At 38.5% G+C, this 27,984-nt stretch overlaps 1 protein-coding gene across 1 annotated transcript in view; it reads right to left on the bottom strand.

Moving 5' to 3' along the window:
- The window catches only part of VWDE (von Willebrand factor D and EGF domains), a 44,610-nt gene extending 16,938 nt beyond the window's left edge, over window positions 1-27,672 (bottom strand). The window contains exons 1-16 of the mRNA XM_075746094.1: window positions 27,558-27,672; window positions 21,900-22,084; window positions 18,992-19,223; window positions 16,927-16,992; window positions 15,939-16,198; window positions 14,308-14,397; window positions 12,955-13,099; window positions 12,054-12,268; window positions 11,632-11,705; window positions 9,510-9,783; window positions 7,892-8,100; window positions 6,443-7,428; window positions 5,073-5,209; window positions 2,013-2,168; window positions 1,299-1,403; window positions 812-926 (exon numbers count right to left, since the gene is read on the bottom strand). Of these exons, the coding sequence (XP_075602209.1) occupies window positions 812-926; window positions 1,299-1,403; window positions 2,013-2,168; window positions 5,073-5,209; window positions 6,443-7,428; window positions 7,892-8,100; window positions 9,510-9,783; window positions 11,632-11,705; window positions 12,054-12,268; window positions 12,955-13,099; window positions 14,308-14,397; window positions 15,939-16,198; window positions 16,927-16,992; window positions 18,992-19,223; window positions 21,900-22,084; window positions 27,558-27,645 (3,337 nt within the window). The 5' untranslated portion in view covers window positions 27,646-27,672. The remainder of the gene's footprint in view (window positions 1-811; window positions 927-1,298; window positions 1,404-2,012; window positions 2,169-5,072; window positions 5,210-6,442; window positions 7,429-7,891; window positions 8,101-9,509; window positions 9,784-11,631; window positions 11,706-12,053; window positions 12,269-12,954; window positions 13,100-14,307; window positions 14,398-15,938; window positions 16,199-16,926; window positions 16,993-18,991; window positions 19,224-21,899; window positions 22,085-27,557) is intronic.
- Between the last annotated feature and the right edge of the window lie 312 nt (window positions 27,673-27,984).

The following is a 27,984-nucleotide window of genomic DNA, read 5'->3' as shown; positions in this document are numbered from 1 at the left end:
CATTAACCCATGAAAACATTGATGGAATGCTCGTATTGGAGATGTTTTGGACTTGGGTTGATGAAGCAGGCTGAATGGCTACTAGCAAAGCCCCAAGAGACACTGCATTTAGTGAAGAGACCAATATGATTTGTACATCTAAAGACCAAGATCTCAGCCAAAAGAGCTACAACTTCTAAGCTAGAACTTTGTACTATGGAGAAGGAAAACGAAGAATCTGGACTCGAGTCTTCTTCTCATAGTGTGGTTCCTAACTAGACTGAAGCATGACAGCCTTGGATATACTTTCAAGTATTTGTTTAGGCCATGTATCTATGCCATCAGTGTGGATTATGTCCAAATATTAAGTGGCTAATAAATATGATATGCCATTTAATTCAGTTTGTGTTCTCCTCTTGTTTGGTATCAGAGTCATTTGTTGGAAAATAGCTTTATTCCTAAATGTTGAAGACCAACATTTGTGGATGTAGCTGCGCCAACTATCAAAAGACTTCAAAGTGCCAATTAGGCTGAGAGTTGTTAATTTTCATTAGTTATTTATAAGGGCTATAGGAGATCAGGGCAAGAAAAAAAGAAAAAAAAAGTCTGACTTTTACATGTATGGTCTGGAAAACAAAATAGCATTTTCAGAAATTAGGAGAAATGTCAGATGAAAACCAAGATCAAATTACAAGCTAAAGTAGTGGGTACTAGCTTTAAATGAAACACTTAACTAGTTAAACTTAAAACTTCACTATTTCCATAAATTTAAAAACTTAGTAGATTTTCAACTTGCTATTTTAAAAAAAAAAAAAGAATATTTAAAACTTACTTTCAACAACTGACCAAGTTAACTTTGATATGTCAGGTCTGCAGAGTAAGCAAGGGCTGGTGGGATTTGTGTCACCTTCACCGTAACAGAGTCCATCTATGTTGCATGTTTTCTCCTTTTAGAGAAATGACAATGTGATTCATTAAATTTTGGTTATCAAACAATAAGTGTAGATGAATTTGTAAAGTGATAAATAAAGTCTAATCTATTCTGCACTTTCACTAGACAACTAAGGTTGTTTTTAAATCTAAACAACTGATAGCATGTTTGGGTTTATTTGGTAATTATATGAAGTGCTTTTGGTTTGATTTCTTTTAATTCAAAATTGCCTCATCCCAGCTTCTCTTTCTGTGTTTATAATTTCTGTGCACGGAAAATCCCTGTTGGAAACAAAACAGGGTATGTTTTGCTGATTTTTTTGGATTTTTTTTCTGCCTGAAAAGGTGCATATTTTCATAATAAACATAGAGAGTAATGAAATACATACCTTTAATGTACAAAGCCCAGATTCCTGTGGTTCACATGTCTGACAGGCTCCATCGTATAATATCATTGTTTTAGAGTTGCTATAAATTAATCCATCATTAGAAATCTGCAAGACGTACAGTAAAAATGGATTAACCCATACAGATATCAATGTATCACCAGTGTGGACTGCTAGCATGATATTCAACTCAATGATAGACACCTAGATTTAGCTGTTTAAACTCTTATAATAGTCAGCAGAAATCTAATTAATCCTGCCGGTACGTCTAGGCACATATTGGACCAACCACATGTAGGTGTCTATTTTAGGGTAAATCGAACCGTGTGTAGGCTCCATGGACCTTATTGACTCAATCTGTATGACAGCTATCTACCTCACACAGGGATTTGTACATGTAGACCGGGCTCAACTCCATTTTCCCATAAACGTGTCTTATGTCATTTTAAATGCTCTTGGGTAGCTGCCCGGCCTTTAACTTCTACTCTTGAAGAATGTGTGTCTCTGTACGTTCTAGGTCATATCTACCAGTCCCCTTGCAGGAGAACACTCTCAAATGGCACCCAACACTTGGGCTTAGGTGATGAAAACAAGATCCCAAATTAAGCAAGCTGAGTTTCACCTTTAGTACCATTAAAAAAAGGATAGTATCTGTGTAATATATTTTCATCTTAACAGGAGTATCTGAAAGTGAATATTTGAAATTTCTGCAAGTACCTTTATTTGCCACCTGGCAATGGGTTTATCATCAACCAAATCCATGACATCAGACTGCTGGCCATCATTTGGTAACTGGCAGTCGACAGTCCTAGCATTTTGGAAGGCAGCTGGCATAGTTAGATGTTCTCCAGGAATCCATTGGCTATCACTATACTAAATATCAAGACAGAAAATCTGTTTTTCAGTGAAATACATTATGAAAGTATTATCAGAGAAAAAAAAAAAAGTATTGCACAGTGCTTGAACAAGTCTAATGGCTCTGGATTAGAATGCAGTGGGAAATATTAAATACCATTACTTGCACACATAGATTTCTACCTAAGCCTGCTACTGTGGAAGAAAAGGCAGATAAGTCTTTCCTGCCACACGGCCATTCGGCACTGCACTGCCATGGACAAACAGTTCTTCCAGCTGGACAGTAAAGGGAGGGTTAAGCAGCAGGTGGTCCTCTAACAGCACTGATCTGCTATCTAAGTTACTCTATCCCTCTCCATCTCTGCTCCCGGGAGAGGACAAGCTTTAGTCAAACGAACAGAAGAGGTTTTGGCAGGGCTCAGGTATCAGTCTGGGTGCTGGGAGAACACTGGCAGTTAGCCATTAAACCCTTGCACAAGCCAATAGATTACACCATTAACCCTGTAAACTTTTCTTCTAAACTGGAGTAAGGACAAGTCATCCAAGGATCCATCTTGAGAGTTCAAGGTAACAGAACAGGGATGATAATACTATTTAATACTATTTGATTGAAGTATTGATGTGGAAGCAGGGATAAGCATACTGGAAATAAAGTTCGATGGAAGTAAGAATGTCGACTAAGAATCAAGAGAACAAGAAGATCAAAATCATCTTGACAAAGTTTTACTGAGTTGGCACATTTTTTCAGTTACTGGAGGCAATCGAGACATATATTCAATCCCAGTTCTGACACAGGGAGTCATCTGCTGATAAGGCTTTTTTTTTTTTTTTTTTACAAACAGAAAAATAACAGGAAAATAAAAACTTTTGCTGAAGAGACATATGAGCTATTTTTATTCAACAATTTTGTTTTTCTTCACCCTCTACTCAGTTAAGGAATCCACAGGAAGTGTTAGTAAAATTGTAACAGTTAAATATTTCTAAATATGTCATTTTGAGCACTTTTAGTACCATAACCTTTGAAATGTGATGCAGTCTATTTCTCCAGAAATCTTTTGTTATTAGCTGGAGGCAAGTTCAGATAGTTTTTCAGAAACATATTAACCTTTCAAAAACCAATTAAAAAACTTTCAGATCTACTAGCATTCTAGCTCATTAGGTTCATAGAAAAACTTACTTCTGCAGTTTAATGTAAATAAGAAGGAACTAAAACTGTATTTTCATTTCGGGGAGGTTAAACACACTCTCATGCTTTACAAAAATCTGAGTAAATTCTGGATCTGTGTAATCATAGGTTCCTTGGCCATGTCCTGTCTAAACCTCTATCAAGAGATGTGCAGCAGTCCTGCATCTATGATATACTTCAATACAGAATTCTCTGAATCACCTCTTTTAACATCATGCATGAAACCTACATCATTCCTAACATAGCAGAAGAGCCCATGGACAATGGATTTGATTTAACCTTTCAAAAGTGAAAATATAAAAAATAAGAAATTCAGTGTGTATTAACTTTAAATTCTGCTAAAATGCCTCTTCTATGAGATTTTGATCATTTGTTTAATCTCAAAATACATAGGTTCTATACTGTTGCAAATCCATCGACATTTGCATAAAGTCACGATTACTCTGGCCTGAAAATTAAACAAAACTAAACAAAACAAAACCCCCAAAACATCCTTTGTTTTTTCAAGGAAAAAATTCTCAGCTTCCCTCTCAACTGCAGATAACAGCAGTAGCGTTCATTTTCTAACCTGGGTCTTGTGAGTGAGATCGTCAATAATAGCAATTAAATAGAAAGTTATTGTAGTTAGGAGCCAAACACACCACTACAAAGAGTGTTACATCAGAGTATCTTGACATGAGTTAAAACTGAGACACTTCTAACTGTGATAAGTGAACTCCCAATAATTGTCTCTCTGTAAGCTTGGTCTAAAAGTCTTTTAACCTAATGGAGTGTAAACTTACTTTTGACTTTATCATTTCAAGCCAATGTGCAGATGAGTGGATACATGTTGTGTTTAAGAAATATCTATAGCCAGCATTGCTTAATCTGCCAAAATAATTTCAGCATCTGCTGAAAATAGCTAAGGAAAACCTTTTTTTGTCTCAAGAACAAAATTTTCCCCATGAGTGGTTCCTCTTTTGCCATCTCCCCTCCACCGCCATCATCACCTCAATAAAAACAATTTTACTTTGAAGCTCTTTTTATTCTCATGTCTAACATGACATGAAAACTTGTAATTGCCAATTGTTTATTCCAGGCTAACACTTGTAAACTGCTTGTAAATTTGCCTTGAGCAAATTCTGGGTCTAAGTAGCAACAGTCTCTCTATAGAGATTCCTCTCAGTTTACAGTGCAACATTTTTAATCTTGTGTTCAAACCTGGAGCACAGAGCTGACATATATCACTAAATAGCTGTGGTATTCTACCCCGGGGAAATGGACAACACATCAAAAATGCTTTTCTCTTTTTGTAACAGATTTATTATGTTTATAAAAGGGCTATTTTGACCATTAGATTTGAGACAGAAATCTAGTAATGTCTTTAACCTTGCTGCCCTTTTTCAGAGAAGTAGTACTTTGATTCCTCTCCATAAGCACTTAAAAAACCGAACAAGGATGTACAGGCTGTTACTAATAGGGCTGCCTTTGCCCTTTTCTGATGGATAGCTGCCGTATGCTGTTATCTCCCTCTCGGCTGCTGAACATTCCCATTATGTTTTGTATTTCTCTTATCATGGAGGAAATGGCAATCTTGGAAAGACTTGAGTGTCTGCTGCAAAGTGCTGAATGCCTTTGCTTTTAGCTTCTACTAAAGCATTGGGTTGTACCCACAGCAATGAATAATGCGTTAGACATTTTTTCCCTCATTCCCCAAGAAGTTTAAAATGTAATTGTTACTATTCAGGGAGACCTACCTGTAATTTGATAATTTCACATTTCAGATTCAATGACTCCCTGAAGCCATGTCCAAAAGCTCTGACTGATGTGCAGTCATACTGTCGAATATCGCACAGCCCAGCATTCTCCAGCTCTGTAATTTCTGGAGCCTGGTCTTCGAAGTAGAGATTAGACAATGAATGTCAGTATATTAACTCATTCATACACATTTACATCAAGCAATATGTTTATTTCTCTGTCCAACTAAGAAAACTATGTAAACAACAAAATCTGGAGCCAGTTGAAGAAGGGCATAAACAGAAATATTTTTTTATTGTTAAAATGCATCTTAACTTTAAAGCTAGGCGTTTTGTCTTCTCTTGGCACTTGAATATTATGATGCAGAAAAAATATTCATCTGATAACAAACACTTGTGAATATGTGTTTTGCTTTTTCATCTATAGTTCTTTACATCACACTTGCAGAATAAAATCTAAATGAAATTCAGGCTGTAGTAATAGGAACTGGAAAGGTTACAGTTATGCAATAATTTATAATGGGAATTTTTTGTTTAAAGACTAAACAAAAATATCTCGGGTGGGAGTTATTTGAGGAAATAAACTGACAAAGATTAGAATACTCAAAAATAGTTTTATGAAGCAAAATCAGTTTATTTGACTTCAAGAGGAATCAAATATTTCTATTATTGTCTTACATCTTTCTCTATTTGTTTTTAAGTAAGTCACTAAAGCAAAAAAACACCATTGCAAAATAAAATATTAACAGGTTTAGTTTTGAAAGGGTTTTGACTTTTGTAGTACTTTTCCTGGTTTTCCAGTGTACCTGCTTAACTGAATTTTTAATGAATGTCTTACTGAAAAAAAAAAAAAACAAACCCAAAAAACACTTGCCTAGCTCTATTTGCTGTACCTCTTTTTTCTTCACCATCAATTCTTCTTCCACTACATCTAACAGTTACCTTACAGAGATGTAACATCACCAAAGAGAAAGACATCCTGCTTACATTTAATAAGCAGGATCACACAGACTATAAAAAATTAGGGAATGGATGGATGTGGTAGATCTTCCCTGAAGAAGACAGCATGTGGAAACATTGCTAATCTCTTGGGGCAATACTCTGGATTGCAAACTCACCAAGTAACAAATTTTTTAAATCTGCCATACCAGAAACTAAGTCCGTGTTTTGCCCTTTGGAAACAAGAAGGCTGAATAGAAAACAATTATGGCTGTATTAAACTGGAACTAAATTGCTGGATAATGAACAGGGCCACCACAGGGAATCCCTATCAGAGTACAAAAGCAGGAGAGAAAGGCAGCAAAACAAGTGTATGTTGCACAAACATTGAGAACATTACTTAAGTAAATCTCATTTTTCCCCCCACTTACCAGACATAATGCTGCAGTCATATGAGCTGTAGCCTTGAAAACATGCACAGCCCCATTCTGTACATTCCCCATTACCATTGCAGAGGCCGGGACACTTTAATGCAATAAGTAAGCTTTCAACCGACTCTTCAAGTTCCTGTTGGTTGTAATTTATTTCTTCTAAAACTCTCTTCTCACATTCGTTCTCTAGAAGAGCTAAGGAAGCTTCTGCCCAACTGAGGTCATCTTTCAGCAGCAAATCTTTAACACACATATTGATTGCATCCTCTATTCGCCGGCCAAGGAGGCCACCACAAGATCTTCCTATACTGGAATTAGTTATTGTCTGCTGGCATAGTAACAAAGCACTAGACTCAGTGAGGCCAGAAGGTGTGGGCCAAGAAGGAAGAAACTTTTGGTCTGTGTCAGTGGCATGGTCCTCTGGGAAAAAATAACTATACCCCTCTAAATCTGTTTGGCTAAGACTTTGGAACAGAAACACTGGATGGTATTCATAATAATTTTGGCGTTTCCCCCTACTTGTAACTGATTGACTTTTGTGAAGATGACTACTGTAAGGGTAAGAATTTCTTCTACTGCCTGAGCTTGAAGTTCCTTCTCTTTTTACACCAGTACTTCCCACTGAGGTTGCAGAGACACGTGTGTTTACTGGAGATGTTTTGTGAAGTTTTGTTTGATTATCCTCCCTCTGCAGAAGTGTAGATGAATCCATTTCTCGTGCAGGCGAACGTTTCTTTAAGCCTCTGACAAGATCAACAGGACCGAGATACTCAGCAGTGACATCCAGTCCTGGTATCAAAGAAAGAAATCTACTGTTTTCACTGTTTTTACAGGACAGAGGAAGTTCTGATTTAGAAACTGTGCCTAGTTTATCCACTGATTGATATAATCCAGCATCTTCAAGTGCGCAGTCACAGAAGACTATTTTTCTAGAAGATGTTAAAGAAGCAGGCGTCTTGTCAAACAAGCTATCTCCAGGTGAAATTCTGGAGAAGAAATAAAAAGATGAAACTGCATGTGAACCTTGCCTATTTTCATTGTTTTAGTAAAGCATTAAAGTTTGTTTTACTTTTTGTTGTTTCATACTTCTACAGCATAGATCACAGGATCTGCAGCATACAGCTATATTTAAGGACCCCCGTTAAATCACAAAACCATGAGAGTGACTTGCAACAGAAGAATTGAGAAGAGTGGACCTTTTCTGTGTACCTTGATACTTTGTTCAGAACCTGCTCAATCTAATCTTAGGTTGTATTACTTAAATGCTAATTTGGCTCTTCAGTTACAATTTGCTCTAAAACTAATTATGGAACATACCAATGACATTCTAACATTAAAAAAAAATCTTCCTAATTTTTAAGTTATTTATTTCAACAAGTTTCTAAGAGTGCAAAGAAAAGGTTGAACCAAAAGTGATGACATTTGACTGAAACAGAAGTATTTTGTTACCTCCATTCCTTAATAAAAGAAAAAAGAACATTAGCGTGGTTTGGGATTTCCACTCCACTGGCAGTGTGATAATCATTCTCTGCACTTCCATCAAAGGTGCCACAGAGTCCCATCGTATGCCTGTAATCTGAACTGGGTGCCCTAAGTGTTATGCTCATTCCCCATTCACTCACATCAGCACGAACAAAAGCTCCAGAAGAAAACAAAACCTAAGAAGAGATCGATGATACCATCATGAGAAACATTATTTTCATTCTGTGTAATAAAACCAGGTATGTTTCTTGGCAGGGAACAATTGGAAAAGGCCAGGCATATAAAGACATCCTGTTAAATTCTGGCTCTATTTGGGATCAGACAAATTTCATTATTTCCTCTTCTCATGAAGCCCTGTAAATAAAAACCCTATACATCTCAATCTTAGCAAGCAGCTAGATGGTGCACTATAGGTCCATAAACTTCATCCATCATTAGCAGTTATATTGTGGAAGGTCAGTGACTGCAAAACCACAGAGAATCAAAGATCAGCTGGGCTGCTCAGTCACCACAAGCTAGCATATGGAAAGGGATGATTCTGGTTATAGGAATAGACTCTTTGGCAACACCTTTCTCAACTTTCTTTTTGTCAGCTACATGATTCGCTGTGTTAGTAGCTTAATATAGTCACCTTCTATCTGCAAAGCTCATCCTAAATATTCTGGATAGCTCAGAAGAGTCTCAAATATTTACTATTTAATTTTAGGCAACTTTACAACCTCTTGAAAGAAATACTAGAAGTCTTAAGAACAAAATGCACTATAAGTTTTAATGCTGCTTCTGTTATTAACTTGCTGTATGAATCTGAGCAAGTCACTTAATTTTTCTGGTTCCTCAGTATACTTTTAATTTCTCCATTGCCTCATTCATATAAATATTTCATATCTGAGGTCTCCAGATGAAGTGCTTCAGATAAAACTTAAATATTTAAAATAGCCTTACACCAACAGCCCAACCCAAGGTGAAAAGGCATATCTGTTTTTATGGCTTACTTTCCAGACCAACAGAGAGATTAAAGAGCAGTTGAGGGCTTCATTTTTACATTCTGCTTCATTTGACATCCAGTGGAGTGCTACAAAAATTCTATCTACAAAAGAAAAGCTACATGAAATGATAAAAGCAAATGTGAATGTTTATCTGAGGGCCACACTCTCTAGAGAAACCATCTACACTTCTAATTCTGTGGATGTCATTTGGCAAACTTAATTATCTGCATGCACAGCCTTCCTATACGGCACTGGCATGAGCAAAACAGAGCACACAGAGGTCTCATTTTGGAACATTAGGGCTGCTAAATAAGTGCAAACTGAATCTGAAAACTGCACCTTCCACACAAGGGTTGTATACTGTGATTGACAACATGGTTCCAGAAAGGTATGCATGTCGATGCATCCTTATCTTTGAGGACAACATCCTTCACTTACAAGCAAAACACTGGTCAAAGGACTACAATTGTGAAAAAAACCACTATGCTATTGCTTAATTGCAGAAAATAAAACATGTTCTAGTACTGAAGTTGGTGTGAATTGGTAAAAATCATTTCTGAGATAACCACTACATCCACAAGCAATTATTTACTACTTACTGTTACTTTTCTTCCTTGGTAGGATTCAGTGATTCTGACATTGCTTCCTGTTGTGTCTCTGCTTATTACAGATAAATGTGGCTGTGACTCACGTAGCTGACCACTGCACATGTCAAATGCAATTATATCACTTCCTTCTTTGGCAACAAAGCCACAGTTACAGGATGCTGGGTAGTGAAGACTTCCACAGTCCCACTGGCGAACATGAACTTCAAAATCTCGAGATGTACTCTTATAGAGAACAAATGTTCCTGTTTTAAAATTGTCATAGAGTCTGGAATCAAAAGAATAGCGTGTGATATCACTTCGGTTATAAAATAACTCTATCACCACATGTCAGTAACTTTATCTTAAAACAGATTTCTAATATTTGGTGAACTTTGATACTGCAACTCATTTTCCTGCATCAGAAACAAACCCCCAAAAAACAGTACAGCCCACAAATCAACACACAACTTCGTTCTGAACCAACACCATCATATCTTCCTCTGTGAAGCTCTAAATCAAAAAAATTAAACCTGTTTTACAGCAGAAAAATAAGGAATAAAAGAAGGATCATGAGTGGAGTGTATGTAGATAATGGTTGTGAATAGAAACATAACCATGAAGCCACTGCCGTTCTTTGTTGTTTTTTTTTTTAACAGTGCTTATGACCAGGAACTGGAAGGTACTTCTCAACCTTTATGTTTCTACAGCAGTGCACCTGTGCAGCAAAAGCAATAAGATGCATAGCAGTGTGCATGTGGGGGGCAGCTGCTGAAGTCTGCATAAGTACCCTTGACAAAATAATTTAGAAAGTCACATGCTTTTAAAAAGGTCTGCTTTATTAAGATGGAGATGGGAAGTGCTTATTCCCAAAGATTTGAAAAGGATTTAAGATGAAAACCATAAACACTACTTCCCCTTTTTTCCTTAGGGTTAGCCATCTGTTCCCTGAAGCGAGGTTAAAATAGCCAATTTAATGATTCAGCGGTGAGAAGGGGAAAAAAAACCCACAAAACCCCAAACTTTTGCTGCAAGTTTAACAGCCTCTTGGCTATAAATGGCATTTGACAGTTAATTGCAGAATGGCGATTTGCTTTGTGTATAATGGGCAGCAGACAGACTGCAGATGGCTACCCTACTGGGACTGCACAGCATTGCCCATGATTCAGTAAGGACAGTTCCTTCTCTATTTGTTTCCCTAGTTTGTAAAATAAAGTAGCAATAGACTTTATCCTTCAAAAGAAAGTTCTTTCCCTGCAGCATCACTGCTTCGTAAGAAAGCTTGATCACAATGCATCGATGGCTAAAATGCTCAGTGAAGCCATCCCTATAATTTCTACTGAAGGGCGAATTGCAAGATCAGGATAACCATAGTGACTTTATTATTATTATTATTGTTACTAGTCACAGTGCTATCAGAGAAGGAATTACAACTTGTCTTTTCCCTTCCTTTATCAAGTTCACAAAAACAACAGGGTTGTGGGCTGAACATCCTTTTTTTGGAGGCACATATTCTCTTCCTCTCACCCTGCCACTTGAAGAAATGTGCTTCTGCTGAGCTGAGAACATACAAGTTCATGTGTGGAACCTGTGTTTGTTTTGACACCTACCATGAAATAGCAACACTTTGAAAGACAGAAGCATACCAAAAACATGCCAGTTGTGGTCAAGGTAGTTGTCTTCACTTTAGAAAGAAGGTCAGTGATGTGCGAGTGACAACAGTGAATAAGTTGCTTTTGATGCCATTAATGAACTCAGCACAATGCTACATAGACAGCAGATATCTTCTAGCAACTTGATCCTTACAGGGATCCCAGAAATAGGGAAATTATGCTGTAGACATACTTGGTGTATTTCTCTAAAAGTGCAAATAGTCCATTTGCTTCACTCTTTTGCCACAACCCAAAACGTGTATTTAGAAATACAAACATTACAAACATTATCATGACTGGCATGCTTTTACTAGCTACAGCATGTTTACCCTTATTGTCCAAGAAAGAGTATAAAATGCAGAGCACAGTTGTGGAAAACCAGCTAACTTGTATCACGAGCACAGATTTTAAAAAAAAACAAAAACCAAAAAACCCAACAATAATAAAAAAACACTTAAAATTAAGAATAGCAATCCAGTGATTACCTTCCATCAAATGTAATTATATGAGGGTCAGTAAATGAGTAGCAGTAGGCAGTGGGTAAATCCTTCACTGTAATCTTCAACACAAAGAAGCACATAGTGAGCCGTGTCAGATTAAGAAATACACAGACTCAGGCACGTTATTTATTTTATGATACTAGTTCACTTTCTAATAAATATGTTATATTATACTTTTAACCAATATAAGTAGCTATATTAATATTCAAATGTTTAAAAAAATAAAACAAACCCAAACTTAATTCAAATCAAAATGCAGCATTTGAATGAAAATAAAACAATGGAAAATTAACCACTTAGAAATCTTGGTGTGAGCCAGCATATCACAAGTGAAATAGATGCTGCATTTACATCAGCCACATTTCTGGCCAGTTACTTTTACAGAGCTAAATATGAAGATTTTCAACCTGTGTGCTTTCTGGAACATAGCCATTCCACAGGAAGTTCTCACTGGATATAGGTTCAACTGCAATTCTGGTATTTCTGTCTCCATCCTGCATAAAGTCTGTCACAGCAGTGAAATAAATTACAGCTTGACTACAGATTCCATTGTTGCAGGGTTTCTGGAGAAGATCCACATGACAAGAAGAAAGAGCCAAGTTTAAACCTAACTGCTCTTTACCTGTTTTAATGAAAACAAATCATTAGTGAGTTTTCCTCTAAACAAGTCACATTTTGTATACCACTGTTAATATAGATACTAACTTATCTACAAGCCTTTTCATAAATGAAAATAACTCTGCATTTTGCCTGGGTTTGGTCATGCAAAACCCCCTCTCTACTTCTTCATACACACACCCAAGAAAATGGTTTTGAATTTTCCAGTTTGATAGCCAAATGAAAATCATGACAGTCTTGCTGACGTGACATAAAAATGGTTATCTGCATAGGCAAGGCTCCTCCTGGGGCTCACAGGACTTGTGCTTAAGAAAGTACTACAGAAAACAATAACAATAGTAAAAAAATGAGGAATTTACAACTGCATATCCAATACTTGGAACACAACAGGTCAACAAAATGAACTGAATTATAACCTTTGCAAGTATTACGGTATTCTGTCTGTTCAAGTTAAAGAATATGGCTCCGATATCCACAGCTGCCAAAAACACCTCCTAACTTCAACAAGTAATGGATTACGGATACAATTCTTCCATACTTTCAGCACCAGTATATACAGCCTGTGAAGATTTTAACATTTTAGAAAGTATTTTACAATGTAATAGCTTCTTCAAAGAAGCAGATCAGTGGGAATATTTAGAAAAACACATTAAACATAGAAAATGCAACAAAAATCAGGATAATACTTACCTGTATCAACAGTATTTAAAGTTAGTGAGATTTTGCAGTCACTTTCAAGCTGGCTAAACTCAGGACAAGGAATAGGAATGCTGCTTTCTATTGCCAGTCTGTATTCCTTCCCATCTTCTGAAATATCACGTGTTTCTGGATGTATCTAACACAGAAGAAATCGTACTTAAAATGCAGACTTTGTGGGTGAACTACAGTATTGCTTACTCTCTAGCTAGGAGTAAAGCATAAAAAACTAAAAAGACTAAATGCCAAGGTACATGGCCTGCTCCCTTTGATCAGGGTTATTTAGATGGTCTGAAGAGCAGCAGCGTTCTGGGGAGAAGGTGAGGACACAGCAGCAAGAGTCCTGAGAATAACGGGCAAGGATAAGGAAAAGGCAAGAGTATAGACTAGCTAGAAAGGTAAGGAATGAGAAAACCGCATTAACACTATGAAAATGTATTCTCTGGGTAACTTCTGGAAACTAAAATACAAGCAGAAATGCTGTATTGTTTGGGAGGAAGCGGGGGGAAGCTGCCTACAGGCAGCAATGTCCCAGAAGGATTTGGAAGCACCATATTCCTCCTGGGATTCCTCTCTTACAATGCAGCTCACTATAGATACATATTAAAAAACGCAACTAGAGTTCAGTAACAGAGGTCTACCACTGAGCATTGTACATTGGGTGAAACAGGACTATTCCCAACAAATAATCACGTGCAGTATGTCTTTCTGGAACTGGGGTCCCATTCCTGGCCAGCAAATTGGTCCCTGTAGCTATTAAGGAACAGTAAGAATTCACTGAGCACTCACAGTTAGAATTAAAGTGAGTTTGAACCCTGGCCTCAACTCATGTCCCAGTTTCCATCTCTAAGCCCAGACTAGGCTGGCCTCACCGATCCCTCACCCCCATGGCCAGCAGGGGAGAGGCCCTGGCCTAGGCCACGCCACGAGTCGCGTGCTGGGACAGCCTGTTGGCGTAGGCCACAATCATGTCAGAAAAAGCAGCAGCAGTTAAATGTAATGGAAAACAGCGTGCCAGGGCTCACGTGTGAGCTGTGGCCCTCCTTAGGTTAAAAATACAGCGTCAGAGTTGACTCTAGCTGCTGGAGACTGGGGCTTTCATTGCGTTGCTGTAACTTGTGTCAGTTGCCAATTCAGCCTTCCGGCACCTTGAGTACACGGGGATCATAAAAACAGCTTTGACTCTTCTGCTTTTTGGAAAATTTAAGTTCACTACAGCCAACAACATGCTCTATTAATTCACAACAGATTTTGAGTGTCTTCTAGTCAGAGGTCTGACTGCTGTAGCAATACTCAGAAAGACTCCTACTGCGATGAAGTAAAACATTATTTTTCTTACAAAATTACCTTAATGCCAGCAAAAAACTCCTTGCTCTCAACAGAAGAGCTTTGTATATCTGGCTCCTCCATGAAAAAAGCAGAACTGCTACAGTAGACCTGCAGGGCAAAACCAAAATAATATAATACATTTTTGGTATAAAGTGTGACGTGAAGATAAAACCCAGCCACCATGGGTCAGTCTGATGGATTCAACACGCCCAGTCTTCTGTTTGCACCAGAAGTTAGCAATTGTCAGTGGTACTACTCAAGAGAAACACAGAAACAGATCGAGTGTCCTAAGACTTTTCCGTGGCATACTCCACCAGTGGTGCAGAGACTTCTTGAACTGAAGGCTGCACGCAAACCATCATGTTTAACAAGCACCTAAGTCTCCATGGATTTCACAAATCCCTTCTGGACCACTTCTGCAACCCATGACACCTTGAGGAAATGCATTCTATACTTTTTTATATGTTATTTACTTCTTTTTGTCTGTTTCACATTTGTTGCTTTTTAATTTTTTTTGAGTGCCCATTAGATCTTAGACTATGCAAAACAGCCATCCCCTCCTCTTCCTCCTCCTCTTACTATACTTTTTTCCTGGTGTTGTGGGCCTGGACAATCTTTTTCAAGCTGAAGAATTTCCTGTTATTTCTGTCCACTGAACTAGTTCCATTGCTACTAGACAATGTGGTTTTGCATTTTGTTTGTTTATATTGCTGTATCACTTTTGAGATGTGTTGACTGCACATGCAATATTTGAGATCCTGAGAAAACCAAGGATTCATAGCAGCAGCAGGTAATTTATGACTGTGCCTTTCCTTTTGATTGTCACTGAGCTAACATTGTCAGGCAACTATTCACAAAATCCCCAAAGGTTTTTTGAGGATTAGCAATTGCTATTGACCGTGAGCCATCCAAGCAGCCTGGCTTTTGCTCCAACACACATGCACACCAATCACGTGCTTTATTGTTTTTTATTTTTGCCAGGAAAATTTAACCTGTATTTTGGTATACACAGATAGAAAGCTTATTGATTTTCCAGTGCTTAAGCTTCTCAAAGTTACCACGAGAGCCTAGATTGTGATTCTGCTACGATGCAAGTTAATGCAGGTACTCCCATTGCTTTTGATGGCAGAGATTAAACCATTTAAATCCAATCCTAGTGACAAAACCATCAAGCAGCAGCTCATTATTGATTCAGAGAAAATAAATCTATCTAATGAATCACAACATAGCTTCTCACAACCTCTAGCTCTTACAGCCTCTCACTTAGATGCAGTTACATCCAAAAATCCTCTTAATTTACAATATCAAACAAAATCACAGCAGAGAGTGAAGAAGATGCAACTTGAATAAACATTTATCTCCTGGAGAAACACTATACTGTACTGAGACACAGTCTCAAAACCTTAACGGCAGTGCTAATTACTGATATATTCTGTGGTATTTCCACATTCATATGGGCACTGTTGGGGTAAACAGTAACTACATGCAACATGGTTCTGCCAAGAAAAATTATACAAGGTGCTGTGACTCTGCCTCTGTTAGTGTCTGCTGAGCATTTATGAAGTTATATGCCTTTAGATAAAATATCTATGGAGGAAAAATAACAGAATTACTAATATGTGAAAAGACTATAATTATTTTTAACATACCTTGTCTCCAAGTCTGACATTTATCCCATCTAGTTCCAGAAGTGAGAACCTATGAACTGCTGTCTCATGTTTCAGTTCTTCTTTGAGACCTTCAGGAGAAAGTCTTGACCAAGTTACAACGAATCCAACTGAGCTGTTTGCAAAAGGAACACCAAAGGTACACTTGAGGTAAATGCTGCCTTTGATCCACTCCGCTGCAACTTCGGGAATGGCTGGTAGGGGTGGTGGCACAGATGGAGATGATGAAGGAGCCAGTTTACCTAGTCAAACAGAAGTGTGGGTTGTGCTTTTTATTCTCTGCAAAAACAATACCGGATCAAATGACATCCACATATATTTTTAACATAGATTTCGCCAATTAATACAGAAATAATATTTACCTTTTTTCACATATGGAAAAATTACATAATTGTTTAGAGAATCAGAAAAAATGTATATGTTCCTTTTATTAATTATTAAAAGGAGAAAAAACTCTATCAGCCTTTGATTATATTCTAGCCCATAGGAAGGTACTGAAGAGGAGAGGGAAAAACAAAAATAAGGGAATAACATACAATTAATTACTTTACCAGAGAGGAGACAGCAACTTGTAAAGGAATTTGCCTGACAGAAGAATATTTTCACTACTTACGGTGGGGGTGGGCGGGAGAGGGAAAAAAAAGAAAAAGGGGGCTACATCAAAAGGAACAGAATAAGCAACAGCATGATTTGTAGACACGTCTTGTATTTGACTCCCAAAGAATCAAAGTAATCTGTAAATCATCATTATTAAAATTACTTTTTAACATTCTGGTACTTATTCTGAACATTATACTGAGAAAGTACTTTTGTAATCCAAGGTCTGAAATTACGTCCAAACTGCTGATTTTGCAACAGACAGAGCAATACCGTTGATAACATGAACATGTTTTTATTCAAGACAGAATATGACTAAATGTTGACATTATTGGGTCAAAGATAATCTTGAAAATCAAAACAAAATACTCACTTCTGCAGACGCCTTGAATTAGCATTCCCTCAGGATCACAGGTTTCTGGCTTTGCATCTGAAACAACTATAAATTGTTCTTAAATTATATACACACATACAGAGTATGTACACCAGTGCTCTTAAATTATTGCCCTATGCTAAAAATACACCAAATATCACAAGACTGAAGTGTAAATTAGCAGAACAGAAGCAATCTTGTAATCTGATCCATATACAATTATAGTAGCAGTCAGCCTTGTGTCAGAAATCACAAGTAGACTGGCTACATCTAGGAGAATGGGTACAGAACATTCTACCACCTCTATATCTTTTACTGCAGATGTACCCAGCCAATACTTATAGACATTGTTAGTGAACAAAAAGGAATTAAACTATTCTCTTGAATACATATTTTGTCTCCCCGAATCCACACTTGAATGCTTATTCATTAACTGTAACCTCAGACAGCCAAATTCAGTGCAGACCAGCTTTGAAAAAAAAAATCATCTTTCCTACAGGGGCCTAAGAAAAAGTGCTTGTGCACTGCTATTGTTTGGTACTTTGAATGTTATAAAAAAAGTGGAACTTTGATCAAACACGTGTAGAAAGAAGTTAGTCACTCCACTCAAGTTAAAAGAGCAGCAGCAACGCTGAAAACCCCATTCACCAAAAAGAACGAAGAGTAGATTTTTACGTTCCACCCAGCAGGGCTATGTTTGAATTCCTTAGCATGTAAAGACTGTTTGAAAATTTGCATCAAGTGTTTACAGCTATCAAGTGTTAAAGAGAAAACACAGTACGCATGGTAACCTAGATAAAAAAGCAGCACAAGAGTACAATGCACTTTGCATTAAAACATCATCTTAAAAGAGGGCTTTTAAACTCAAAATGCGTTTCAGATTTGCAGTATTCAGCAGAGCCAAACCAGAGTTATGTTTCTCGCCTACTTTGTTTTGAGGCACTAAAAATTTGCTAGCTCGCTGCCTATTGTTTTTATATCCTCTTTCCTCTTCATGAGCTATCATCCACAGTAAATGCAAAGTCCTATAGCGTAGGAGTTCTTCATCGCTTCAGTCACTTGCATGCCAAAATGTCCCATTTCTGGCATTGTTTTTTCTGTCAATAAACTCTTGGAGAATGCCTTAACAATGGGACCTAAAGGTATAATGATGGGCCAGTAAAGCACCAGAAAATTCACTGGTAGTGTTGCTATTAAGCTTTTGAAAGTGGTCAGTAACAGAGAATACAACTTAGAGCAATACAGTATATGATGCATAAAAATACTGCATTTTATTGTATAGTATTTTCACAACTGTGTGTTGTATGAGCTAGTAAGAATTTCTTACTACACTTATTTGTCACCGTTGCTCAGTACTTATAACTGTAAGGACTTAACCATGCCTTCCTTAAGTTATCTAAAGCATCTGGCTTGAATAATGAAATACTGAAGTTTAGAGCTGTGAACACCAACATACTTTTGCAGCACAAGGGTCCAAGACAATGCAAGACATTGCAAAAGGACTCCACTTCAGGTCTTTCTCATAGTACTAATAAAGTGTGTATCAGTAGACCATTTCTGTGTTGAATTTTCTTCTAGTAACAATGTGTATACTCTCCAGAAAGATGATAAAATAGTTACAGTAAGAAAAATATTCCCAATGAAACTAAACAATAATTGATATAAATACAGTTTGGTCAAGTTCTTAAACAAAATTTACTCTGACATGATTCTATGCATATTCAGTACTGGATATTTGCAGAGTATGAGTGCCATTTTAAGTACTCCGAATTTTGACTTCTTAGATGTGCCTTAGATCCCCACCTCATTATATGGAAAATTTCCATTCTTAATTTTGTGGGCTTTTGACAATACTTGACTACTAAATCTAAGTTAAAAAGGGGTGGTGTGAACTCACCTTACCATACCAAATACTTTTTCTATCATATCAACACTAAAAGTAAGGATTGCAAGAAATTTTAGCATGTATAACTATTTCCAGATATTTCCACTCAGCCAAATATTGGAGAAACACACTTAGTCATTAATACACACACTTAGCTGAGTAAAGCATGTGTTTTCTCACCTTCTGCACAATATCCCATGCATCCTTGGGTGGGCTGCAGTAAGTAAACAAAGAAATCTCCGCAGTTCCTCACACTGACAGGGATTCGGAAAAGACAGCAGTCTTTTGAAGTGCTGAAGAAAAACTGCCATGTAGCACAAGCTGTTAACTGTTTGATCTCACCAGGTCGAGGCATGAATTCTGACTCCCTCAGAGACAACCAGACAGGGGCTTGAGTACCACAGTGGTTCATCTTCAGGACCAGAGAAAAACATCATAAAATGGTTAATGCTGTATCAAACTGTCCCTGTGCTTTAATGAGAGCTACATATGTATTCAATTAGCATCCTGCATGAGCTTTTAGCAAAGTTTAGACAGTATAATTGAGGGCTTGCTTATTTTCCTCCTCAAGGTTGAGTACAAATACAGACAAAAGAGACTTAAGTCCTTCTTTGAGCCTAATGAATTTGTGTTTCTAAAGACAGGCTATGATTTAGTGCCTGAAGAACTTAACTGGGAGCCACACCTGAGTGCTTTGCCCAAAAAAGCTAACAGTTGTGTTATGGCTTAGCGAGTTACTCCATACCCATTAACCTATGGTAACTGTTAAGGAGCACAGAAAATACACGGTCGGACATACATACACTGAATATCAACTAAAGATGCTAAAGCTGACATGTTTTCCCTGCCCTTTGCCATGGACTGAAGGCTCAGCTGACCTCCTGGATTTCGTGTAAGAGATGTGGCCAGCTGATGCAAGGTTACTCACTTGCAGCCCTATCTGAAAATGCAAGACACCTGATAAGCTCTGCCTGTCTTTCAATTCCCCACCTTTAGAAACAGATATGCTTGTAGCACCCCGTAACAACCCTAAACCCTTTGGTGTTTATGAAGCAATGGGCTTCAAAAGGTTTGTGGTTCAGATATCAATTCAAGAGGTGATTTAAGAGGGCTGCTGCTCCCTCTCTCGAAAACAAAAGCCTTGTTCAGTGCTTTTCCTCACTGACTGAGAAGTGCGCTGTGGAATAGTCCCCTTCCCCCCTCACCACTGTGGCTATGTGAGGTCTTCAGGTCAAGGAAGCTGCCATGCAGGTCACAGCTTAACAGTATTACCAATCATGGTAACCGAAGTGTAAGTCCGATTTAGCAGACACCAGAGTTTACCAGTGGAATACAGAAAAATGAATCGTGAGAAAAGGAGACAAAGAAGGAATCTGGTTCATGGGTTACCAGAATGAGTTAAAGATCACCTCCTGTCTTTCATGTGCTGCAGAAAGCAAACTCAGGAGAAACTCTCACAGCGTGTTAAGGCCAGCGTTAGGAAAATATTTATATGAAAACTACAAATTTGAGATTTTGAGAACCTCTTCTCCTCAAGTATTCCGTTCTTTGACCCAATACTGAAACAAGGTCTCAGATCATCTTGTCTTCAGACCTCTTGGTATATAGTCTAAAGACCACTGCAGACTCATTGAGCAATTAGTCATTTCAGAAGTACACCTTTGCTATAATAAAAGTTCTCCTAGAGGGAAAGAAAGAAGGAAGCTTCCTAAACAAGACATCCATTTTAGTTTGGTTTTAATGTTTTGACTGAGATTTCAAAATAAATGTCTTGGTTTTGTCAACAGACGCAACAAAGCAGATGTTAATGCATAAATTTCATTTGCTGAATAAGTTTTGAATCAATCTCTTTCCAACTGTAATATAACTCCTCTGTATTAGGATGGTAGCCTACTTTTACCAAATATTTAATAACCACTGAGAACTTTGGCCAGTTTTCCAAAACTTTCCTACATGATCTGAGCGGGTATCTTGCTGGTCTAACCTCTGTTCTGAAAAACACATTGTTTTTTCCCCTGGTTTCTCATGCTAGTTCTTTGTGTAAAATTAACCATTCTGAGAAAATACAACTAGTTAATTAATTTGTTTGTATTAAATTTAACTGAAAGAAAGTCCTTCAGGAATCAGAGTTTTACTAGTTTTTTGCAGTATAAAAGCCTGGATAACAATAGCCTCTGCAGCACAGCCCTCTGAATCCTTGAGTCAGTTGCACATTAAAGGTACTTCAGTGGCTTTATACTGCGGTACAGATTTAATAAAAAAATAAAATAGAGAAATAAATAAAAATAAGAGGGGCTGCTATAAACTCAGTTTAATTTACTGGTATCTTTTAACTGTTTTGTATTTCTTTAAAAATGTTTCATTGTTGCCCTTCCTTTCCCTTTCAACTGTGATCAGGCAATTCCAATTCATTAGAAAAATCACAGGTAAAATATTCTAATGACATTTTTATTTTTTTAAACAAGGTAATGCTTTAAAATAGGAAACTACAAAGATATACCTCCTTAGAGATGTTGGTACAGCTCCCAAATCAAGCATTACAAGTCTAAAGTATTAAATATTCCAAGTAATTCTTGAGTCTTAGGGGACTTGCAGATGACAAGGCAACTAATCTTCAGTTTGCTCTATTAGTTCAAGTCATTTTAGGAGTCATCTCTTCTCTCTAACGTGATCACTTTAAAAGCTCCACAATTACTGGATTCCTGTGGCTGCAGGTCTGTATACCGCTTTCAGACGGCTTTCCTAGCAGACTGACCATCACACAGTTGCAGCTTTACAACATATTCCTGCTACGCTGCCACTGAGAAAATCTTTTTTAGCAGTGACTACAAATGACAGTTTTTGAGTGCTCTAAAAGAGATGTAATTTATTATCCTCTGCTATTGCCCATTCAGTGGAAAATTTTCAACGCATATGACTTAATTGTTCAGTTAACACATTTTAATATACTCAAGTATTTAGAAGGAATAGGTACCCTATATTCCTCCACATCAGTCTCCATAACCTTATTCTTTTTTTATACCTATCCTACTGAAAAATTCTTAAGAAAAACATGTATTTCTCATAATCATATGAGTTGTAACAATACCTCTACGCACTTGGTCGGCATCTCAGCAGGCTTATCAAAAATCATAAAGCGATACCATCCTGGTGTTAGGGAATGGTCACATATTAAATCCTGAATAGCTGATTGCTGGAGGTGGGACGAATCAAAATCAACACTTCGGTAAGGGCTCTGCAGGATCTGATGTCCACCAGGAGAGCATTCAAGAACTGTGGAGCAAGAGTATTTTTGAGTATCAAGATGGAATGCCTAACAAGTATGTTAGAAAAGATGTTAAGTAATTTTAACTGGAAAATACGGATATATTGCAACATGATATGAAGCTACTTTACTGGGAAACATTGAACTCTTAGTAACCAACAAATGGGTATGTTAGAACTCCAAAATTTAGTAGAATTCATCACGCAGTAACTTTCCCTTCTTTAAGTGGACAATAAATGCAAATTAATAACCACATTAGGCATTTACCCCAGACGTAAAAACAGTGGAAAGGAGTATGTTTACACTTTCTCTCTGGATTTTGACTTTCTAGTTCCACTGATGTTTATGAAACCTGCCACCTGAATAAAAATGGAATGTCAGATGTATGACAGGATCAAAATCTTACCTCAAGAGGCATAAGGATTATCCAAAGGTCTTTTGTAAATAGGCTACCACTTTAGAGGGTTCCTATGCATGAAATGAAGAATTCCCTCAAATGGATAAGAGGTAGTTGCATACAGTTTGCATGTATACATGCAGATGATAGCAGAAGTGCATATGGAAATGGGTAAATACTTAGTGACACACCTTAAGTCAATTTGCATGACTGACATGCTAGATTTTAATAAAGTAAATACAACTGACAAACGTATTTTTGGACATCTAAGTGACCTTGTGGTCAAAAAACAATCTCAAAATTGCTGCTAGGAAAAATGAAGGATCAGAATCTGAAGGAGTCCTTACGACAGTTTTTTTAAATGCAGACTCATTCAGATATAAAGCAGAATGCGAGAATTTGAGTCTGATCTGGCAGCTGAGTTGACTCCTATCAAAGACAGTGACAACAAAAGTTCTGGCTAATGGCATATTTGCATGCAACGCACTGAACGGCCATTCTTGCTAAGGAATGTGCTTGGGAAGTGAAAGTAGGGAAAAGTAAAGTAAGAGAATGTTTATAAAGAAATAACATTTAAAATATACTTATCTATTTACCTTGCTTTTAAAAATAGATATGAACTGATGCTGACAGCGAACGGAATTTCAGGTTATATTGAATGACACAGTTAATCTTAATTCTTGCCTCTACTACACTACTAATGAATTAAAAAAATGCAGCTGTAAGCAAAGGTCTGCATTTTGAATATTAATAGTCTAATCTTCAGTTTTTGCTCCCAGTTGTGGTTTGGTTTTTTTATTTGTCCCATGTTTTGCATGGTGTAATTGTGCCACTGACTACAAACATATTATGGTTTAAATCGTGCAGTAACGTGCTATCATCTACCACATTCTTTCATATCATTGTTCAGATAACCACAATTATAAAACAGTTTCAAAATCAGGTAATTCCCTCTCTTTCAATGGAGAAGATGCCCCAGTGAAGGGACAGACTTCATCTCTTTCAAGCGCAGTAGGAGAATCCTACAGTCTTTCAAAGACTGAAGATTTAATCTGCTATGGCTTTAGGCTACCCAGGGTAACAATAGCTTTATCGTCTATTCTCTAAGGGCAGATGGAAGTCAAATGTGATTGACTGTGCCACCACTGTGCTTCTGAGTTGCTTGTAGTAGCCTGTAGGCTATTCGTGTCCATACAAGTTGACCTTACTGAGCATTTATCTCTCACTGGAATTTGAAGAAAAGCCCTTGAAGAATCACAGGTCAGTCATGTGTGTTATTGAAATGTTTTCCAAGCAAGCTTCAGCACAAGCAGTTTATGAACCATGGTGAAAGTTTCTTCCTGTCTTCTATTTTTTTATTGGAATTCTCCCTTTCATACAGCACCCTCATTAGTTTTCTTTCCTGTAACTGAATCACTCCTGAAACAATTAATATCTGTTACCTCTTCCATTAATAAATCAAGCTAGACATAAGACAAGTCTTTATTTTCTTTTCCTCCACAGTTTAATTAGATCATCGTTTGACAGATCTTTAAAACAGCTGACTGTACTCACTTGTAATAGGGTTATAAATCCTACTAAAGATCAAATTACACGTTTCTTATTATTACGCACATCACTTTAAAATGTCACACAGCTCTTCTTGTATTCTTTCTTCCTTTTTAGCAGTAGGCTAGTATTTCCACAGTTATTGCTTGGAAATCTCAGGTTGCATAACACTGGCTGATCTTTTCTTTATTTGCCTTACCCATTCTGCAAAACAACTGAAAATAACTGCCATCATCAATGGTACAAACACAAATATTTTACTACGCACCTGAGTGTATAACTGATGTTCTGTCTAACTCTAGCAGCTGCAGAAATAAGTAAAACTATCATATTTATGGACACATACACAACCTGAATGTTGTCTTCTCTGTGAAAAAATTACCCCTGCTGACCAGACCCACTTAAATCACAGGCATTTAATAGGAGAGCAGGCTACATTTCCCACTAAAATAATGATTTACTTACTCAGGTTTTATTTAAAAAAAAAAAAGAAAAAATTATATAAGTATTCTTTCAAACTTCATTCTGAGAATAATAAATACCGATTTTGCTGTAATGCTCCAGAAAAGCTTTGCCTGTGTCTAACACCCAGCAATCTGCAGCCCACTGAGTAAAGTCTGACAAAATAATAAGGAACTGAAAACACAGTCTGATACTGGAAAGTGCTAAGGAAGCTCACCTACAGGGCAAGCTTACCCACCAGCTCTGCCTAGCATGGGAGGAACATTAAAGTATGGGAAGGCATATATGCTACTGTTGACTTACAGCATCTTCAACCATAGGCACAAAATATTCTGACGTGTTCTGACACAAAATGGAAAACTCATGTTGGTTTTATAGACTAGAATTTATCATTTAAGAATTATTATTGATGGAAAGCTTTCCATATATATGGGAATATTATTTTTTATTTTTTTTCTTTTAGGACCTTTAAATGTATTAGTGATTTAGTAACTTTAAATATTTGCTTTAGAACAATCAAATCAAATTTCTAATTACAAAATACACAAATGAATACTTAAGACTGTGAAATTCCGCCTCGTTTGTACATTGTGCACCATTGGTTTAACTTAACCTAATGGAGACACACGCGACGATAGGCTACGAAGAGAGACTTATTTCTAGGAAGTCAAACTCTCCCATTTTGTTTGGAGGTTCCAAATAGTACATGCTGTCTGGTAGAAAAGCAATCTGCCTTGCAAAAATACACAGCTGTTTCCCTAGAATTTGAGTTTATTTATGATATTCAGTGCTTCTTTCCACAAACACCTTATATACTGTCCTACGGCTCTCTACTGTTCTTTAACTGAGGTCTCCGCAAACCTGGAATAATTTGATTCCGTATTTGCTTTTTCCTGACTGTCTTCAGGATTAATGCAGTGAGCTTTGCCTGGATCCATCCCAGACCTACTTGGTCCTGCCAGATACTGAGAAATGTGAACCTAAGCCAGAAAAGAATTCAACTTTTGCATTATCTTAAGCACAAGGATAGCATTGTGCGGGAGGACGAGTGACAGTAAGTGCTTCACTAGATCATGGCAACTGCTCGCAAGTGAAAGGCTGAGGCCCAGTTATTAAATCCAGTCTTGAGTTTTTATTATGAAAACTTCTTGTTCAGTAAAAATAGCTCATCTCAGGATTAATGCAGCATTTCAGATAAACGTATCTGGTCTGTTTGCTACCCAAACTCCACTGTAGGTATTTGTTAACATTGGGTTATTCTGAGAGCTGTTTTCTTCCTGGCTGCTTTCTATACTGGGCAGATTTTTCCAGTCATGTATCTGATTAAAATGCAAAAATATACAATCCAGTACACATACACCAGGCCTTTTTGGGAGACATATAGATGAAATCTCTAAAGTGAGAATGGTACCAGTTTCTGGAGGACTGTCTTCCGAGAGGCACGGTTACTGAAGCGCAGTTTGGACTATTTTAGGCAGACCATTGGGCCAAGGGTCAGGCAACTGCACTCTTGCACTTGGTGGCACTTACTGCCAGCACACTGGGGTTTGTACCACAACTGCCACAAACAGGGTCAGGTAGTAGGTACTCTGAACACCACACGTTAACCAAAAGTCAAAGAAGTTTTTGGAAGACACAGGAGTCCTTTTCCACAGAGAGATATTTAAGTGGCTCCTGATGACTGCCTCCAAGGCAGCGGAAACTGAGCTCCACAAAGGAAGGACTTTTCAATTCCCTTTTCCGATCTCTGTTCCCATCCAGCTGCAGGGAGAGGCCGATACATGATTTTCCACCTGTTCTTGGGCAGGACCAGCATTACAGAGCAGTCAGGGACTGAGGACTGCTGGGTGTAAACCAGAGTAGAGACGGGAAAACGAGCTACTCATGGAGTACAGGCAGCAAGGGCAGAGTGGCAGGACTGGCAACTCAGCTCCTCAGGTACAGAAAGCTTATCAGTTCCTATCTCCTGCTGTCCAAAAGCCAAGATCTGGCAAATGACTACAGATAAATAGTGCCATTAGACAGTGCCCACTCCCATCTTGAACGTGCTTTTTCTTGCATCTGACTGCAAAGGATGCAGCATATTGACATCCCAAGACAGCAGTTAGAACTAGGACTGCATTTAACAAAAGTGCTCAGATGTATTTGTGGATTTAACCTCTTTCAAAACACTAAAATAGAAAGAAATTTACTTTTTGGAAGAAGGTTAGGGTAACACTTTTAAAGCAAAATATATAAATGAATGTAACTATTTACCCAAACGATACCATTTGCTTGGAGGAGATATATAAAAGAACATTATCACAAATGTTGAAGCAATGACAGTGTCACAATACCATGGAACAGCAATATGAATACTCCTATATACGGAACCACGAAGAAAATAGAATCAACACGCACACATTAATACATCTGTATCAACAGCACTATTTGAATGAGTGTTAAAACACTTCTCAACCACCCTTGTCCATACCCTAAAGGGTGCTTTGTAGTACATAGTTGCATAACCTTTAAAAAATGTAAAATATATGCTTATAGACTATTTTCTAGAAGTTCTCAATACAATATGCTTTTGTATCTACTCTTTATGTGGATTTTCTGTCAGCAATTTGAAACAACACAGATATGGGGTTTGCGCAGGTTTTGCAAAGCATTTTGCAGAGGTCCCAGGTAAGGGTGTGCCGACGCACCGCGTGTGTTCCAGCACTCGGGGAAAGGAGAGTAAGGAAGCCAGAACGGCAGAATTGATGCTCCTGGTCTTCGATTTCCACTTGTCACAGTGCACCTGCAGGGGACACCTAACAATGGCAATTCCTGTTTTGGCAGTTCATAAAGTTAAGCCTCTTCCAGTGAAACTAGTTACATCTAACTACCGGGCTGGAAAACAAGCGATGTGCGGACCCAAAGGAAGGGCTTGACCCAGCCGCTCCCTGGGACCGGACAAGCAGAACGCTCCCTGCCAACGGGCTGCTTCCCGACCTGCCGGGGCTGAGGGCAAGCGCTGCCCTCGCTGCGCTACGGCCCCCGCCGGCAGCCTCTCGCCCCATCTCGGTGCCCGGCCCGGCGCCGCTTACCTCGCCGGCGGGGCCTCGCCGCCGCCAGGCACCCCAGCAGGGCCGCGCAGAGCCAGAGCCGGCGGGCTGCGGGGGCGGCCCCCAGCATGGCCCCGCCGCGCCGACCGGCCGCTCCGCTCCCCTTCGCCGCCCCGCGGTTGGAAATCTCCGCCGCCGTGCTCCCGGGCCGGGCGGCGTCTCCGCGCTCTTCTGGCGGCTCCGTGCGCCCACCCCGCGCCTTAGTGCAGCCCCTCCCTCGGGGGGTCCTCGGCGGGGCCCGGCCCTCAACCCGCCTCCCCGCCGGCCCCCGGCCCGGCCCCGCCGGGGATCGCGGTGGGGCTCTCCGCTCCCGGCGCTTGTGCGGCGTTGGCGGGCGGCTGCGGCTTGTACCCGGGCACGGCTGGTGGGGCTTGGCCCCTAGGCACCACCGGTTCCCCTCTGCGGCCGG

This window comes from Balearica regulorum, chromosome 2, assembly GCF_011004875.1.
Source record: "Balearica regulorum gibbericeps isolate bBalReg1 chromosome 2, bBalReg1.pri, whole genome shotgun sequence".
In the NCBI taxonomy this organism is placed as follows: Eukaryota; Metazoa; Chordata; class Aves; order Gruiformes; family Gruidae; genus Balearica; species Balearica regulorum.
Note: the sequence above shows the minus strand (reverse complement) of the source record. Positions and strands in the feature narration are given on the sequence as shown.